The following is a 16814-nucleotide window of genomic DNA, read 5'->3' as shown; positions in this document are numbered from 1 at the left end:
AATTGATTGAGGGACGATGAAATTAGTAAATATTATGGTGAATGTTAGTCCAATTAACTTTAAATCCCAGTTTATGCTTATATTTGTTCAAAGGAATGCTCTTTTTTGACGCCTTAATATTTTTTTCACTAATACCATAGCAATTTTAGCATGTGGATCCTATCCAGAACCTATCTTTATGACCAAAATATTGGACTATTTGGTACGTGAAGTGTTGGAATATGTAAAGGTATTATACTAAAAGTTTTTATTGGGAGTCTAAAATGCTCAAATGGCAGGGGTCAAATTTATAATAATGAAAAAAGCTGAGAGCCTATCTGAAACTCAGACGTTCTATACATTAAATTACTATACTATATTTTAATAAGTAACGTTCTGATACGCAATCCTTTGTTTAAAAATATAGCTTTTCAAGATTTTGTCTTAAATACAGAGACACTGTAGTTTTTTTTTTGTCCTTCTTGTTAGTTCTTCACTTCATTTGCTCTTTTCTTTCACCACCTTTTTGAAGCAGCACATAGAAAAATACAAACAAAATTATTGGGAAAGAAGAGTCTTTTTTTTATGTTTCAAGAAGTTGGTGTTGAGAATATAGAGAAAAAAAAATGCAAGCTTTCAAAGCAGCAGTAGTACCAGCTGTTACTCTTAATAATAATAATAACTCTAATATGTATTGCCACTCAAATTATTACCTCAGGTATCATATTCCTCCTCTTGTCTATTTCATTCTTTTTTAATGTTTTCAACTTGATTTGTGCATGTTTATGGAGTTTAAGTTCTTATTTTTCATGTATTCAGCTTGATTTGTGCATGTTTTTATGGGGTTTAATTTTTATTGATTTTTAAATTCTTGTTTGAATAATAGGCTTAAAAAATTCAATTTTTACATGTTTTTTGTGGGGTTTAAGTTTTCTTGGCTTTTAAGTTCTTGTTTAAGTAAAGGGCTTAAAAAGATTCAATTTTTACATGTTTTCAGCTTGATTTAAGGATGTTCACGGGCTTTGAGTTTACTTTTTTTTTTTTTTTTTTTTTTTTTTTTAAGTTGTGTGTAAGTAAAGGGCTTATAAAGATTTCATTTTACATACTTTCAGCTTGATTTGTGCATGTTTTTGCGGGGTTTAAGTTTTATGGATTTTCAAGTTTTGTGTGAATAAAGGGCTTAGAGTGATTCATTTTTTCATGTTTTCAGCTTGATTTGTGCATGTTTTTGTGGGGTTTATGTTTTCTTGGTTTTTAAGTTCTTGTGTGATATAAAGGGCTTATAAAGATCCATTTTTTTGTTGATGTTTTTCAGCTTAATTTGTACATTGTTATGGAGTTCAAATTTTCTTGGTTTTTAAGTTCCTATGTGCTAAAGATTCAATTTTTATGTGTGATATACAGAAATGATGAAGCTAGTAGACATGCAGCACGTTTTGCAGATATTGGAGAACTTGAACAGTCTGCAGGGTTCACTCAAGAAGATACTGTTGATTTAAGCAGAAGTATACAATTTAAAAAAAAAAAATTATATTCCCACCAAACGTTATCTCATTCGTTTTATTTCTTTGATTGTGACCTTAACAAGATTAATTTTTTGTTGGGTTTTTGGTTCTTGATAGGTTCTTTGTATGGTGAGATGAGGCCAAACAATGTTGGTGTAGTTTCTTGTAACAACAATAATAACTTACACTTTGGTGAACTTAATACGGTAAGAAGGAAAAAGAACAATCTTTGCAAGTATATAGTCTGTATATCTTATGTATATTTGTTTGTATATCTTATGTATATTAAATAACAAAATGGCAAATGCAGAGTATTGGGTCATCAGAAACAGGGGTGGATAATACAGGGGGGTTCATGTTGCAGCACAAGGCACAAACAGCAATGGCGGGGGGTGGTGTTGTAGGTGGTGGTGCATTGGGAAATGTGCAGCATTTTGAGAAATGGGGTGATTCTGGTATTGCAGACCATAGCCAGCAGACTGACACCTCAACAGATGTTGATACTGATGAAAGAAACCATCAGGTTTTAGCTTTTCTCCTCCCACCCAAATGAAAATTGCAATTTTTGACATTTAGCAGTAGTTCATTCTTGTCTTTTTTCCCCTTAGAGGTTGTTTTGGTTGGTGGGATAAGGGATAACAATCTTGGAATATCCTGAATGCAGGATTATTTTATCCCGTGTTTGGTTATGAGTATTAATTAGTCTCGCGAACCCCAAGATTATTTTTCCCGTGTTTGGTGGGATTAGCTATCCCGTATAAGATGCGGGGTAGCTAATCCCATTAGATATCCTTATCTATCTCATCCTAGTAACCAAATGGCCTCTTAAAGGGTGTGATAATGCGATATGGATAGTGAAGATTCATGTAATTGACCCCAATGAGAATTGCAATTTTTCACGTTTAGCTATACACTATAGTCCGTCCTTGTTTTTTTCCCCCTTAAAGGGAGCAATAATGTGATATTGACAGTGAGGATTCAACTAGTCAACCCCCATGAAAATTGTAATTTTTGACATTTAGCAATAGTCCATCCTTGTCTTTTCTGTTTTCTTTCCTTAAATTGAGCAACACAAACACTTGGGATTCATATAGTTGATCTTGACTTGCTTGCGATTGAAGGGTTGTGGGGTGGGGGTTTGGGGGGGGGGGGGGGGGGGGTTGTATTTGTAGTTTTAATGGAGATTATTATAGTACAAGGTTAGCAGATTCTAGTTAGTGGTTAATACTCCCTCCGTTTCAATTCGTGAAATGACTACATGAAGTTTAAGAAAATATGAGAGATTTTTGAATCTTGTGGATCTTAAACTTAAGATATGTGTAATGTCCGAAACTGCCCTTTGAATCTTGTTGCATTAAACATGCCAAGTAGAATGTTGGATTAGAAAATTACCAAATATAGAAAGAGGCATTTTCTTTGAAAATGACTAAAAAGGAAATTGAGACAGTTCAATTTAAACTGAATAAGTAGTAGGAGTACTTGGTTGTACTTGGTTATCTTGATGTGTTGGGCTGGTGAGTTTATAACAGTTTCATGTACAATGAATTAAATTGATGGAGATTATCTTAGATTGTAATGTTATGCTCGAATTTCATGTTTAAGGAGATGTTTTAATTTCACTTATCTGAAGTTGGGATAGGTAGGGTAGCATTAGGATCTTATGTTGCTCCAAAATCTTGTGTTAATGAATTGACTTTATTGATTGAGTGATTGACTCTGGGAGAGCGAAAAGTGCCACATAAATTGGGACGGAGGCAGTACCTTTGGACTTTAATGGATGATTGGGTTGGACTGGGGAATGGATAGGAAATGTTCAATTAATGAACTGGTTTGGTTTGTCCTTGGATTCGTTTCAACGAATTTTGTGGATTATTTTTATTATTTGCAAATGCTTTTGACCCGAGAGGGGTCGATACATCTGGATATGATTTGATGTATTTATAACTAAACCAACCCCTATAGTAAACTGTTTGTATTTATATGTTTTAATGTCACAGAGCCAAGGAGTTCAGCATGGTGCATTAATAGCTGTGGACTCCATTGATCAGTCCAAAGTAAAGCTTGGAGACCAGAAGGTTGTTGTAGTTTTAATTTACTCTTATCTCTTTATTCCAATGGTTAGTCTATTGTATTGGTTGTTACATTTTACTGCTGTATTTACTTAACCTAGCTTACTTGCAGACACTTCGCAGGTTGGCTCAGAATCGAGAAGCTGCTAGGAAAAGCCGATTGAGGAAAAAAGTAATATATTCACCTTTTTTCCAAAGTTTAAATGAGATTGATTTGGCTCATCCCAAGTTATTGTTGTTTTTTCGAACCCAATAGCTTTAGTTCAAACCGTATATTTGTCTTAAAAATTTATTAAATATGTACAAAAATTAATTTTAGAGCCTAGTTACTAACATCTGATGTTGCTATTCTAGAATTTTGAATCCATTAATTCAAATCCTAACTCCGCCTCCATTAATACGTGTACCTTTGCAACAAACTAATAAGGTGTATTTTCAACTTATGCCAACCTAAAGTTTCTCTCCCTGCAACTTATCCGGAAAAAAAATAACTGAAATTTTCCCTCTGCTGCAAAATTAACAAGATATCTGAAGCTTATAGATTAATGTTTAGGCTGCCCGAGTTGTGTCTTTCGGAAACAGCCGCCTACCTTTCAAGGTGGGGGTTAGGTCTGCGTACACTCTACCCTCCCCAGACCCCACATGGTGGGATTATACTAGGCTTGTTGTTGTTGTTGTTGTTGTTGTACGAGTATTTATTGTAAGTCTACTTCTATACTTGACGTTTAAATGATTATTAGGTTTTTGTTTTGCATAGGCATATGTTCAACAGCTGGAGAATAGTAGGTTCCGACTATCACAGTTAGAGCAGGAACTAAAACGAGCCCGCCAACAGGTATCTTTAGTATTCTTTTTTTAAAGAGTCTGGTTTTATGCTTTTATAATAAATCTATATTTTAAAGTCACTTCTCTCTTGCTAATTTCTTGGACGCAGGGCATATTTATTGCTAATGGATATACGGGAGATCAGAGTCTTTCTGCTGGTGGAAATGGTTAGGAAATTTCCAACCTTGTTAGCATTCATCTCATTTGTGATATTTTCACGAGGAAGTTTTTGATAAATTTATGATACTTGCTTAGGGGCACTGGCATTTGACATGGATTATGCACGTTGGCTAGAAGAACATCAACGACATATCAGTGATCTCCGATCAGCTGTAAATTCTCACAGGGGCGATAATGAACTCCGCCATCTTGTTGATGGAGTAATGTCACATTATGATGAAATATTCAAGTTAAAGAGCATAGGTGCAAAATCAGATGTTTTTCATATGCTGTCGGGAATGTGGAAAACTCCTGCAGAAAGGTGTTTCATGTGGTTGGGCGGATTTCGTTCTTCTGAGCTTCTCAAGGTAGACTAGGCTCTTGCCTTTAGTTATATAATATAAGGGATAATTACATTTATAATAGCCGACAAATGTATATGTTTTATATATTTAGTATAAATATACATAAATATACATACATATTATATAGATAATCAGTGTGTAAGGTTTGTATATTTCGGCTAGAGCCTGTAATTAATTTTGGTCGACTGGCCAAAAATGAAAAAAGCCCTATATTTAAGGTGTCATATGCTATAGCTTTTTTTCTTAAACTGATGTCCGATGTGGGGAATACAGATTCTTGGCAACCATCTTGAACCGTTGACAGAGCAGCAGCTCATGGGCATATGTAATTTGCAGCAGTCTTCTCAGCAAGCTGAGGATGCTCTATCACAAGGTATGGAAGCCCTGCAACAATCTCTAGTTGATACACTTTCATCTACGTCTCTCGGCCCTACTGGCTCGGGAAATGTAGCCGACTATATGGGGCAAATGGCAATCGCAATGGGCAAGCTTGCCACACTCGAGAACTTCCTTTATCAGGTAATGTTCCTCTGTTAAAAGTTCTTTACAACTCTTAAGGGGGCGTTTGGTTGCTAGTTAAGAAGTGAATTACTAATGTATTAAAAGCAACATAACTTGTAGCATGTTTGGTAGCAGTTCAGTTTACAATCCTGCATGTATTGTTTTATGCAAGATAGAAAATGGAATAACTAATACTTAAGGGGTCGTTTGGTACGAAGGATAAACATAAATAGTCCTGGGTTAAGAATTTAGCAATTCCTTATCCCTTGTTTGGTTATTAATCATGGGATAAGTTATCTCAGGAGTAAAAATAGTGCTTCGATAACTTATACCTGCCACAGGGTGGAATAAGTTATCCCGTGATAAGGAAGAAACCTCTTCTTTTTAGAAATTATCCAATGTATAATACTTTTAGTCCAACATACCAAACAATCAATAAAAAATAACTCCAGAATAACTAATCCCAGCATAACTTATCCAACATAATTAATCCCACCATAACTTATCCCAGCGTAATTTGTTTTTGAACCAAACGACCCCTTAATGAATAACTAACGTTGCATTACTCCAACTAGCAACCAAACGACCCCTTACTTCTCTCTGTGCAATGGAATTCAACTTTATGCTTTCTTTATTGCTAGGCTGATCTTTTGCGACAACAAACTTTGCAACAATTGCATCGAATCTTGACAACCCGTCAAGCTGCTCGAGCCCTTCTTGTCATAAGCGATTACATGTCAAGGCTTCGGGCACTCAGCTCGTTGTGGTTAGCACGCCCCAAAGACCAACTCTAGTAGCCCATGAATATTCACATCTACAAGGTTCCTCCTCCTCAGGGGGGCATTTTATGAACCTTTGAATTGTGAAGACAAGTCATTATATGGTTGTTCACAACTATCAAAAGGCCGTCATTCCAAATGGCACGATGACAGCATATAGTTCTCGGCTAATATCTCGATCCACACTGACTCCAAATATCTTGTGACAATTAGTGATCTGTATACTATTTTTAGTTCTTTAAAGGTACTACTAGCTATTTTCTTGTATTAGGTATGTTAAATGGTTATTCGAATATATTGCTTAGTAACTCCTCGTATTGAAAAGTATCAGCCTTCTGGCTGCTGGTTGGTTATGGAGAAAGCTTCTCACATTTCTCTCGTCGTTCTGTTTTCGGATAGTAAAACATCTGGAGATTCGCTTTTTAATTTTCATTAAAAGGAATTTTTACATGGCTAAATACAGCGAAACTTCAGTCTTGTATGACTATATTGTCTACATGTATATATGTGATACAATGAGTTTATTATGATGATTAAAAAAACTAGGAGTAACAGTTTCCTGTTGCCACTGGCTTGTATGCTTTTCCTCTTTCAGTATTCTTCCTTCCTGGAGATGGACATGAGAAAAAAAAGTATAAGAATATGAAAGGAAATTCTTGAAAGGCAGACTAACTATAGACAGGCATGAGAAAATAATACAAGCAACAAACAAATGAAAGGAATTTTTTGATACGAGACTAACAGCCTGTATGGACATGATTCTTTTTTCAAAAAATATTTTAAAGTGTTGCTTGGCTGAACATTGGAATGATTTCTTAGTATTTTGAAGATGAGCTTTCAAAAAGAATTCAATTGAATTTTTTTCACTCACAGCTTCAACTTTATTTTCAAGTTATAATGCGTGATCAACCATTGTTTCAATGTCCAAATTTCATTTTTCAACTTCAAATTTAAAATCTCTCTCTCTCTTTTTCTTTTTTCAAGTTCACCAAATTTATGTCCAAATGCCTGCAAACTATCGAAGCAGCCAAGGATGCGGCCTAGTATCAATAAAGTGGGTTGAGGATCATGAGGTTTTTGGTTCAAATTTCGGCAGAGACAAAAATAATAAGTGATCTAAGTGATTTCTTCCATCTGGTTAAGTTTTAGTGGGCAAAGTTATTCATAACGTGTGTTGATGGGAGACAGTAGACACCTAGTAGAATTAGTTGAGTTTCGTGAGGTTTTTTGTTCAAATTTCAATAGAGACAAAAATAATAAGTAATCTAAGTGATTTCTTCCATCTGTTTAAGTCTTAGTGGGCAAAGTTATCTGTAACATGTGTTGATGGGAGGTAGTAGACATCTAGTAGAATTAGTTGAGTTTCAAGTTTGGTGGATAGAGTAGCCGTTACCTAGGTTGGTGGGAGGTAGTAAATATCCCGTGGAATCAATTGAGATATATGTTGGTTGATCCGGACGCCAGTTATAAAAAACAGGACTAACTATAGATCCTTTTTATAGAAAAGAAAAGAGAACATACTTGACTTATTTCTTATTACAAAAAAAAAAAAAAAAAAAAAAAGAGAGAGAGAGAGAGAGAGAACATACTTGACTTATTTCTTCTTCTGGATTTAACAATATGTGGTATGAAAACTCCAGTTCCATTGAACACTTCGTCTCTATTTCCATTTCTCCACAAATCTGATAACCATTTTGGAACTTTGTTATTATCCTCTCTATCTCCAGACCAATAAAATTGAATTCCTTTAGGTTGTTGCAACACTGAAGATTTCATTTCAACTCTGTTTGTATTCTTGATTGCATTTGATTGATGACCATAATCTTCTTCATCTTCTTCTGCTGTCAATATTAATACTTGTCTTCTAAGTTCATCGTAAAACTCGTCACCTTCGAATTCGTCCCGGAAAGTCCCCATGTTTCTCTTGAAAATTTCCATTGATGAATCCTAAAAAATATGGTTGGTTGATTTTCTTGAGTTTTTGGTTTTGGTATTTATAGTGTTTGTGTGAGGAGAAGGTTCTGTGATTGTGGTCAAAGTTACTAGTGATAAGAATTTGGTCTTTCAATACGTCTCCAAGTGGAAACAAATCCATAGAATAGGTCCAATTTTTTGTACATTAGTCTATTCTTGCACATTAACCTTTCATTATCTTAACGAAAAATGTTCAGATTTGTTTTTTTCTTACATTAGTCTATACTTGCACATTAACCTTTCATTATCTTAAGGAAAAATGTTCAGATTTTTTTTTCTTTAATCATATGAAAAGATGTAACTTTAAAAGATGTAACTTTACCCTCAAGTTAGAAGTTTGACTCATTTACGTCGTCAGTCGAAGATCAAATTTAAAGCTTGTAAGTTTGGGATTTGTATCTTTTAAAAATTTATACATATTAAATGAAATTCTTAAGACAAATAAAAAATGTGAATCAGAATTATAGGATTCTACCAAACCTGCTTCTTTGCTCGCTGTTACAATTTTGGATTCACTAATGGCGGGGTCGATGGGTGAACCAAAATTTTAACCACAGGGACAAATTTGGACCTTTTACCTATTATATATGAATTAATATCTAATCAATTAGATTAGCAGAGGAACTTGCATGCCATGTGGCTTCGCTGCCACATAAACACAACTTCACAATAAATCTGGACGTTTTCCTCATATAATATTGGTAAGTTAGTAACCAAGAGCAATTTCGAGCTAAGTGGAAACAAATGCAAAGAATATGTCCAATTTTTGGTACATTAGTCTATGCTTGTAAATTAAACTTTCATTATTGTAATTAAAGATAACTTATTCTAATGTTTACACGTTGAATTTTCGTCATCTCGTTTGCGTAATGGTCGTATATTGTTTGAATATAGGTCAAAATGATATGAATGGACCCTTCGTTTTCAAGTAAATTATTCTATTAATTCCCAAAGTTAAGAAAAAGATACTCTACTCAACCTAGAGGCTAGAAGGATTGTATTATTTTGACTTCAAATATAAAAATACGATCTATTCACATTAATGTCTTCTACCAACTTTCCCAAGTTAACTAGTGAATAAAGACAAGTACTTTAGACTTTGTGGAAGTGTAGGGGTAATATTGAAAAGGGTTAAGTTATATATATCAATTCTGTCATTAAATTGTTTGAAATGAAATAATTTCGTTTTTCGTTTAATTTTCAACGCAAATATATCCTTATCGTTAGCCAACTAGCTAAAAATGCACTCTCGGTTGACGCTTGCTTCAACTTAAGATGAAAAGGAGCCAATTTTGCTCATAAATTGTTCAAAATGAAATGATTGTCCTCCACAAGAAGTCAGTCATTATCGTCTCCAATAAACTTAGGACTAATGAAATTGAAACTCTAGTCATTTTTAACATGTTAAAAATCATCCTTAACATTTATAAAATGTCAAAACATTTGGAAACTAGGTCGAAGTTGTGACGCACATTAACGTCATTTTTGTTTACTAAAAGGATTCAAAATATAAGAAAATAAACGAATAAAGAAGCCAAGTAATTTAACATTTACTGTATGTATATAAATAATATTTTTAACATTATCTATATAATATTTTTTTTCAATGAATAGCTGGCCAGCTCTAACAATGGTGATACAGGCAGTGTTAGGTTTCTAATCACTCTCAATTTTTAGTCAGCTTTATCAACTATTGTGTTTTCAAAAGTACTAGAATTGTGTTTTTCAATGGTAGTGTACATACCATAAAAATCAGTTAGAAGAATCAATTTTGTAAGGTAAATGGGTGGACTGCTAGTTCACAATTTAGTGGGACATCCAAACGCGGTATTGGGATTATGATTGGAATCAGTTTGTCAGCTAACATTTGGAGTTTTGTAAAGTGACATTTTAGTTCCAAAACTATCTTGACTTGACTTTTAGCCGCCATTTGTTTCTTTTTCCACGCTCTTGTTTTTTGTTTCTTCTTTCTTTTCTTGATACTTTGACGGAACTAATGATTTGTTCTTCTAAAAAAAAAGCCATTTTTCTTGGTTCTTTCGGCCTGCCTTCCACCTCTTGGAATATTCTTCAAAGTTTGGTATTTTAGATCCACTCCAGTAAACGTGAAAATTAACGGGCTAGCCATTTTTCAGGAATGATTTTAATAAAGGGAAAACTATATATATATATATATATATATATATATATATATATATATATATATATATATATTAAGGAGAAATATTTACGAAACGTAACGATAGTTTTCCTTATTTACAAAACATAACGATATATTACGAAACATGACGGATTTTCATATATTTTTCGTTTTTTTGTTTTTTTCCAGAAAATATATATTTTTATATAAAAAAATATTTTTATACATATTTTTTTTTAAATAATTTTTATTTTAAGGCTTAAAAATTACTTCAAATTTTGTGTATGAAAAATGTATGAAATGTGTATGTGTGAGAGAAATTTTTAATATAATTTTCATACATAAAATTGTGAGCGAAAACTTTAAGCCTTGAATATTGTATGAAAGTTGTTACAATGTTGTTGTAGTTGTATTAATTTTCCAGAAACCTAATATGAACTTTATATATGAAAAATGTGAATGAAATTCTAAGTCTTGAGCGAGATATGCACATTTCTTTCCATTCTCATGTATAAAATTTTGAGCGTAATGTTTAAGTCTTGATCGAGATATACACATTTCATACGTTCTTCATACATAATATTTGAGCGAACTTTTTAAGCCTTGAGCAAGATATACACATTTCATACACAAAAATTTGAGCGATTATTTTAAGTCTTGAATGTTGTATCAAAGTTGTATACAATGTTGTTGTAGTTGTATAATTTTACAGAAATCTAACATGAACTTTATACACGAAAATGTGAGCGAAATTTTAAGACTTGAGCGAGATACAAATTTCATACTGTTTTCATACACATAATTTTGAGCGGATTTTTTAAGCCTTGAACGAGATATACACATTTCATACACTAAATTTTGAGCGAACTTTTTAAGCCTTTAGTGAGATATACACATTTCATACATAAATTTTTAAGCGAAAAAAATATTTTAAAAAAATAAAAAAAATATTTTAAAAAAAAGAAAAAAATATTTTTTTTTTTAAAAGAAAAAAATATTTTTTTAAAAAAATAAAAAATAATTTTTATTTTATTTTTAAAAAGCATATTTTGTATAGGATTTGTACTGTTATGTTTTGTAAATATAAAACTATCGTCACGTTTCGTAAATATGCAGTTATCCCTTTAATAAAATAACTAGTGTTTGCAAATTCATCCAAAAGTAGCCACTTTTCATCAGGGCCAGCTCAACGTCCATGGTGACCTAAAGTCTAGTTTAAGAAAACTTCTTATATTATGAAGTATAGTTTTCTAACCGGTGCATCAACACTGGTAACATATGTATTAGTTTTTCTTTCCCTTTTTAGTTAAAATCATACCTTTTACTTTTAAATACTACTCTCTCCGTCCCAATTAATGTAATATTTTTTACTTTTCGAGAGTCAACTTGATTAAATTTTGAAGCTAAATTTGATTAGATTAATTCAGTATTTTAAGATTAAAATTTATATATTTGAAAACTACTTGAAAAGTACTATAAGTTACAACTTTTTTCATATCAATTTGATGAAAAATACATCTTAAAATGTTGGTCAACAGTGGCGTACGCAAGATTTTTCATAAGCAGTGTCACATTTTAAAATAAAAACAAGTAAATAAAACACTATAACGTGATATTAAAAAAAGGAACATAATATAAATTAAGGAAAACTCACATATATTACTATAACTCTCCTCGGTGAATTTTCATTTTTTGACATGTATTCAAGATAAGCTCATTAGAAATGATATTAAACACTTCTTTATATATATAAGGCACCAAACGATCATTTAAAACCTTGTCATTCAATTGATTCCGCAAATCAATCTTAATCAATTTTATTGACCAGAAAGAAGATGAAAGAAAAAAAATATAGCACACAACTAGGTAGAAAAGTAGCAGCATCCTTCCTTAATCAGTCTAATATTATGTTGTCTGAAGAACTGAGATTATGTACTTTGGATTGATTGGTTCAGAGTTTGGTTAGATTCTAACAGGTCCATCGTTCGAATCTGGACAAGTATCAACAACAATAACAACATACTCAGTGTACTCCCACAAGTGGGGTCTGATAAGGATAGGATGTACGCAGACCTTACTCCTACTTTTTGGGGTAGGGAGATTGTTTTCGATAAACCCTCGGCTCAAGAGAACAAATCAAGTATCGTTTTGTAATTTGTATATATGAGGGCGATAAAATTTTTAGAACAAAATGTAGCTACTGAGTTTCACACTCACAACTTCTAACCGATAAATGAGGCTCCTAACCAAATGAGTTACGTCGCTTGTTTTGCCGAGTAGTGTCACTTTATTTTATTTATCACTTATTTTGCTTTTGTCTTCCAATTATGTATATACATTTAATAAAATTTTCCAGCGAAGTGGTGTCACGTGACACCCCTTAGCCTAAGGTAGATCAGCCCCTGTTGGTCAAAGTTCATGAAATTTGTATTTCGGGAGGAAAAAATATCACATACATTAGGACAGAGAGAGTAATTTTTATTTATTTTTCAAAAAAATAATTCATAAACCTATTATTAGTGAAAATGCCCCCCCCCCCCCCCCAAAATTGTGGGGGCTTTGGCTGCCTTGCCCTTCAGCCGGCACTACTTTTCATGCGGAGACATCAGAAAATATTTTGGGTTTGGAACTTAAGCAGATAAAAAATCCAAGATAATGCCATGATTCTTGGAATCCATACCAATGTCATGGATTAAAAAAATTAGCTATTTTTCAATGACTTTTGAACCTATGATATTTCTCAATTACAAAATCGAAAATGGCTATGTTTGAATTTCACCCTATCACAATTGTTTAAATTATCGATTTATTTTAACCCATTTCATTAAAGTAACATTTTTAATGGAAGGGAGGCATCACTAAAATTTAATATATAACAAATATTAACTTAATTAAGCTTAGTGATCTTCTTACTCATTTCACATTTTTTACTAGCTCGGCTCGTTATATAAAAAGAGCCAACTCAGTTCGATTCAATTTAGGATGTGTTTGGTATGAAGGAAAATGTTTTCCATGAAAAATGTTTTTGGGAAAAGTTTTTCATAAAAATAAGTGGATTTCTTACCTATTTTCTTGTGTTCGATACGTAAGCAAAAAATAGCATGCTAAAAACATTTGTATATACTCTAGAAAATACTATGGGGGTGCGGATGGTGTGATGGTGGTGGGTGGGGTAGGTAGGGGGATGGGGGGGAGGGAGTGGTGTGGGGCCGGTGTGGGTAGTGGGGTAGTGAGTGGGTGGGGTGGGATGGGGTTGGGGTGTGGGTTGGCGGTGGAGGTAGGGTAGGGGGACGGGTGTGAGGTGAGTTTCGAGGGTGGGGATGAGACAATCAATGTGGAGTGCCACTTGTGAGACTGGTTTTCCCTACTTCCATAGTTCCTAAATAATTAGCTTTTCACCTGGTGTGCGGTATATATCCGTATTGGAGTCTCGATTAATATGAATACACGCCGCGTAAGCCTCATTAAAGAGGACATTTTTATTCTATCCGACTCATATACAAACACATGTTTTAATTTACAAAATATAGCGGACATATGTACAAAATAAATGCGATGATCCTATCAGTCGATCATACATACAAAAATATATATAGTGATTATTGTTTGCATAATAATAAATATACAATTTGTCTGCTGGCCAGACAACCTTCAGACTTTGATTATCGACAATCTTAATTTCTCAGCAAAGATAATCTGTTGTTTTACGAAATTCGGCATTCATCTGTAGAAAAATAGGAGAAAGAATTAAATATGATCATAACACATTGAAATACATTAAAACCATGCAATGTGTCATGCAGTACTTCATTGACTTGTATCTCAATTTTAAAATGCATTATTGAAAACTGAGTCTCACAATTTTCCCTCTTTCCTTATATGAGCCAGCACACAAACGACTCAAATATCAACACATGGAGTTCATTAGGCAAAACTGAGTCTCACAATTTTCTTCAGATTATGAGTTGGCATGTGTGATCCATCAATATTTTTTTGGAAGCTCAACATTTTAATTAATGAAATAGTACATTTTTTTGAGATTTTAAATGTATATGTTTTTTTCCCTTATAAAAAGTTCAAGAAAAATAACTTTTTGCATAGTTTTGTGTATAACAATCTGATTATAAGATCTAAAGGTTAAATGCTATTATTATAAATATATGTAACAAACATCCGTTATATATATAACAATAAAAAAATATTAAGATAAACAACGTCATCATTGAGATATTTAAGGGTATACATTTTTACACCACTGCAATATGTGATGTATATCATGCAAACATATAGAGTTGACTCTTTAGTTTGAAAGAGATCTAGGACGGAAATCAGACCTGAGCAATAACTGTGATATGCATTGTGGTGCTGCCAAATGGCATAAAGTTGCTGCTCTTGATAGTTAAATGAAGCTTTTGAATCACACTTAATATTTCATCTATATTCCCTTTTTGTTGCTTTTTGAAGTATATTGTAATCAGAAAATCCTCTTCTAAACTTCTTACTTCAACTTCTGGTAAACTACATATCATGTCAACTGAAGATTGATGTCCATTTCGAGCCTTTTTCAACACTGCAGGAGTTTCTTCTTTGTCATTGTTTGCTTTGGTCTCCAAATGATCTTGCTCTATTCCTACCCTTTAATGAAGTTGTGTAATGAGTGGCTGCTCCCTCAACGATTGACGCTTTGTCCATCTATAATAATTTAAACATTAATCTTCAACATAATGAATTTAATTATTTTTTACATATTTAGTGAAATTCTAATATCAATAAAGATTTAGACTATAATTGCTAGGTTCGACCGAATTCGTAAGTAGCCTTCTATCTGAAAATCATTTTAGTACAAATCTTTGTAAACACATATGAGCTCATTATTATATAAATATAAAGTAAAAGAAATGTCTATATGTAATTAAAAGAATTTTTAGAAATTCTCAAATTTCATAATACAAATATAAAGTAAAAGAAACGATCACATGTAAAAATCTATAATAACCAACAAATGAAAGGGAGAAAACGAGAGAGTAACAAGAAGCAAAAGTATCTAGCGAAGAAATGACTATTTTTAAGGTTAATAGATAAGATCAATATAAGAAAGTAACGGGGAAAATAAAGTGCGGCGGATTGGGCTGCTCCTCCCTTAACCAGGGGTTTCAGGTTCGAGCTTGGGTATGAAACAATCCTTGGCATGGAGCGCTTCCCCCATTTGGGCCCTACACGAAGCGAATCCGGATTAGTCGAGCTCTAATGCCAGTACCAAACACCAGATAGAAAATTAAAAAAATAAAAATAAAATAAGGTCGGAGGTTCGACAACTTTTGGAAAATAGACCATAAGAACAAAAAGTATTTTGACTTTAAAAAATAAGATAAGAACCTAAAAGTAATTAATTGAAAAATTTGACATTTTATTGCAAATCTTTGTGAGGACTACAAATACCCTTTGGTCGTTCCATATATATATATATATGAAAACCATTAAAACTTTAACAAATATTTACTTCTGCACTCATAATTTCATATGTAAAATGACTTCAGTGCTAAGAATCTTATAAATTGAACTTTTTGAGTTTAGAACTTGAATCCTCTTCTGCTCTACGCTTAAATATCATTTGGATTTTGTGATATTAAACATGCCAATCTTATAAGAAAGTGTCACTACGGTATATTGGAAATGGTAGAATTAAAGAATTATTATTAAATATCGAAAGTGACATTCTTTTTTAGATAGACGAGTACCTCCTTCAGGCCAAGAAGGAGAGAAGCTAAGGACACGAACAACTTAGTTATCTTCTGTCTTCTCTTTCTCTCAGCTAACAAATGTTCATGTGCTTGCTCGTCTGACCTTCTTGCGTAATTTCCTCTAAATTGCAGCTCATGATGTGCACCAATAATAGTCTTTGGGATCAACAAGGGTTCAAAATTCTGATGGTAATTATAATTGCACATGGCTGAATATTGTTGTGAGTTGTTGAATGAAATTATGCAAGACAAATTAGCAGCAGCCTTTTCATCTTCATGAAATCGTTTTCTAGTTGTCTCACCATTATTATTATTCTCTTGCATCCCAATAGGAGAAGTAGAAGTAGTCTTATGATGATGAGAAAAGATAACAGCAAGATCGTCCATTTCGTTTGAGATTATTGAGGAAGATAACAAAGCCAATTAATATATACTCCCTCCTGTGATGACCCGCCATGTCATCATGCCACCTAGGCACCACATGGAACTATTTTTACCACGTAGGAAGTTTATGTGGATATTCTTACATGGAAAGGAGGCTATACACTACCAAAAAAATAGATTTTACCGGCCTCAAAAAACTGACCTCAGTTGAGGTCAGAAAAAAACCACCTCATGAGGTCGGTAAAATCGTAATATTTATTTTTTAATTTTTTTAAAAATAAACCGGCCTCATGAGGTCGGTAATATTATACCAAAATTTTAAAAAATAATGTACTGACCTCACTAGATCGGAAATTTATTTGATGATAAATACTATAACTTTATTTTTAATTT

The 16814-nt window shown here is 32.9% G+C and overlaps 2 protein-coding genes and 1 pseudogene across 2 annotated transcripts; 1 reads left to right on the top strand and 2 right to left on the bottom strand.

The window, feature by feature from the left end:
- The first annotated feature begins 463 nt into the window (after positions 1-463).
- On the top strand, positions 464-6490 carry LOC132641811 (transcription factor TGA2.3-like). Its single transcript, XM_060358898.1, has 11 exons — positions 464-697; positions 1384-1484; positions 1602-1690; positions 1795-2007; positions 3482-3559; positions 3666-3725; positions 4311-4388; positions 4488-4545; positions 4634-4905; positions 5176-5421; positions 6045-6490. The coding sequence occupies exons 1-11, from the start codon at positions 606-608 to the stop codon at positions 6195-6197; spliced, it is 1440 nt and encodes a 479-aa protein (XP_060214881.1). The 5' UTR covers positions 464-605; the 3' UTR covers positions 6198-6490.
- An 86-nt stretch (positions 6491-6576) lies between these two features.
- Positions 6577-8201, bottom strand: LOC132641812 (uncharacterized). The gene is made up of 2 exons (XM_060358899.1): positions 7772-8201; positions 6577-6789 (listed from the first exon to the last, which is right to left on the bottom strand). The coding sequence occupies exons 1-2, from the start codon at positions 8118-8120 to the stop codon at positions 6725-6727; spliced, it is 414 nt and encodes a 137-aa protein (XP_060214882.1). The 5' UTR covers positions 8121-8201; the 3' UTR covers positions 6577-6724.
- A 5746-nt stretch (positions 8202-13947) lies between these two features.
- On the bottom strand, positions 13948-16424 carry LOC132639887 (transcription factor bHLH18-like; annotated as a pseudogene).
- Between the last annotated feature and the right edge of the window lie 390 nt (positions 16425-16814).

This window comes from Lycium barbarum, chromosome 5, assembly GCF_019175385.1.
Source record: "Lycium barbarum isolate Lr01 chromosome 5, ASM1917538v2, whole genome shotgun sequence".
In the NCBI taxonomy this organism is placed as follows: domain Eukaryota; kingdom Viridiplantae; phylum Streptophyta; class Magnoliopsida; order Solanales; family Solanaceae; genus Lycium; species Lycium barbarum.
The sequence above is the reverse complement of the archived record's forward strand: the minus strand, read 5'-3'. Positions and strand labels throughout refer to the sequence as shown.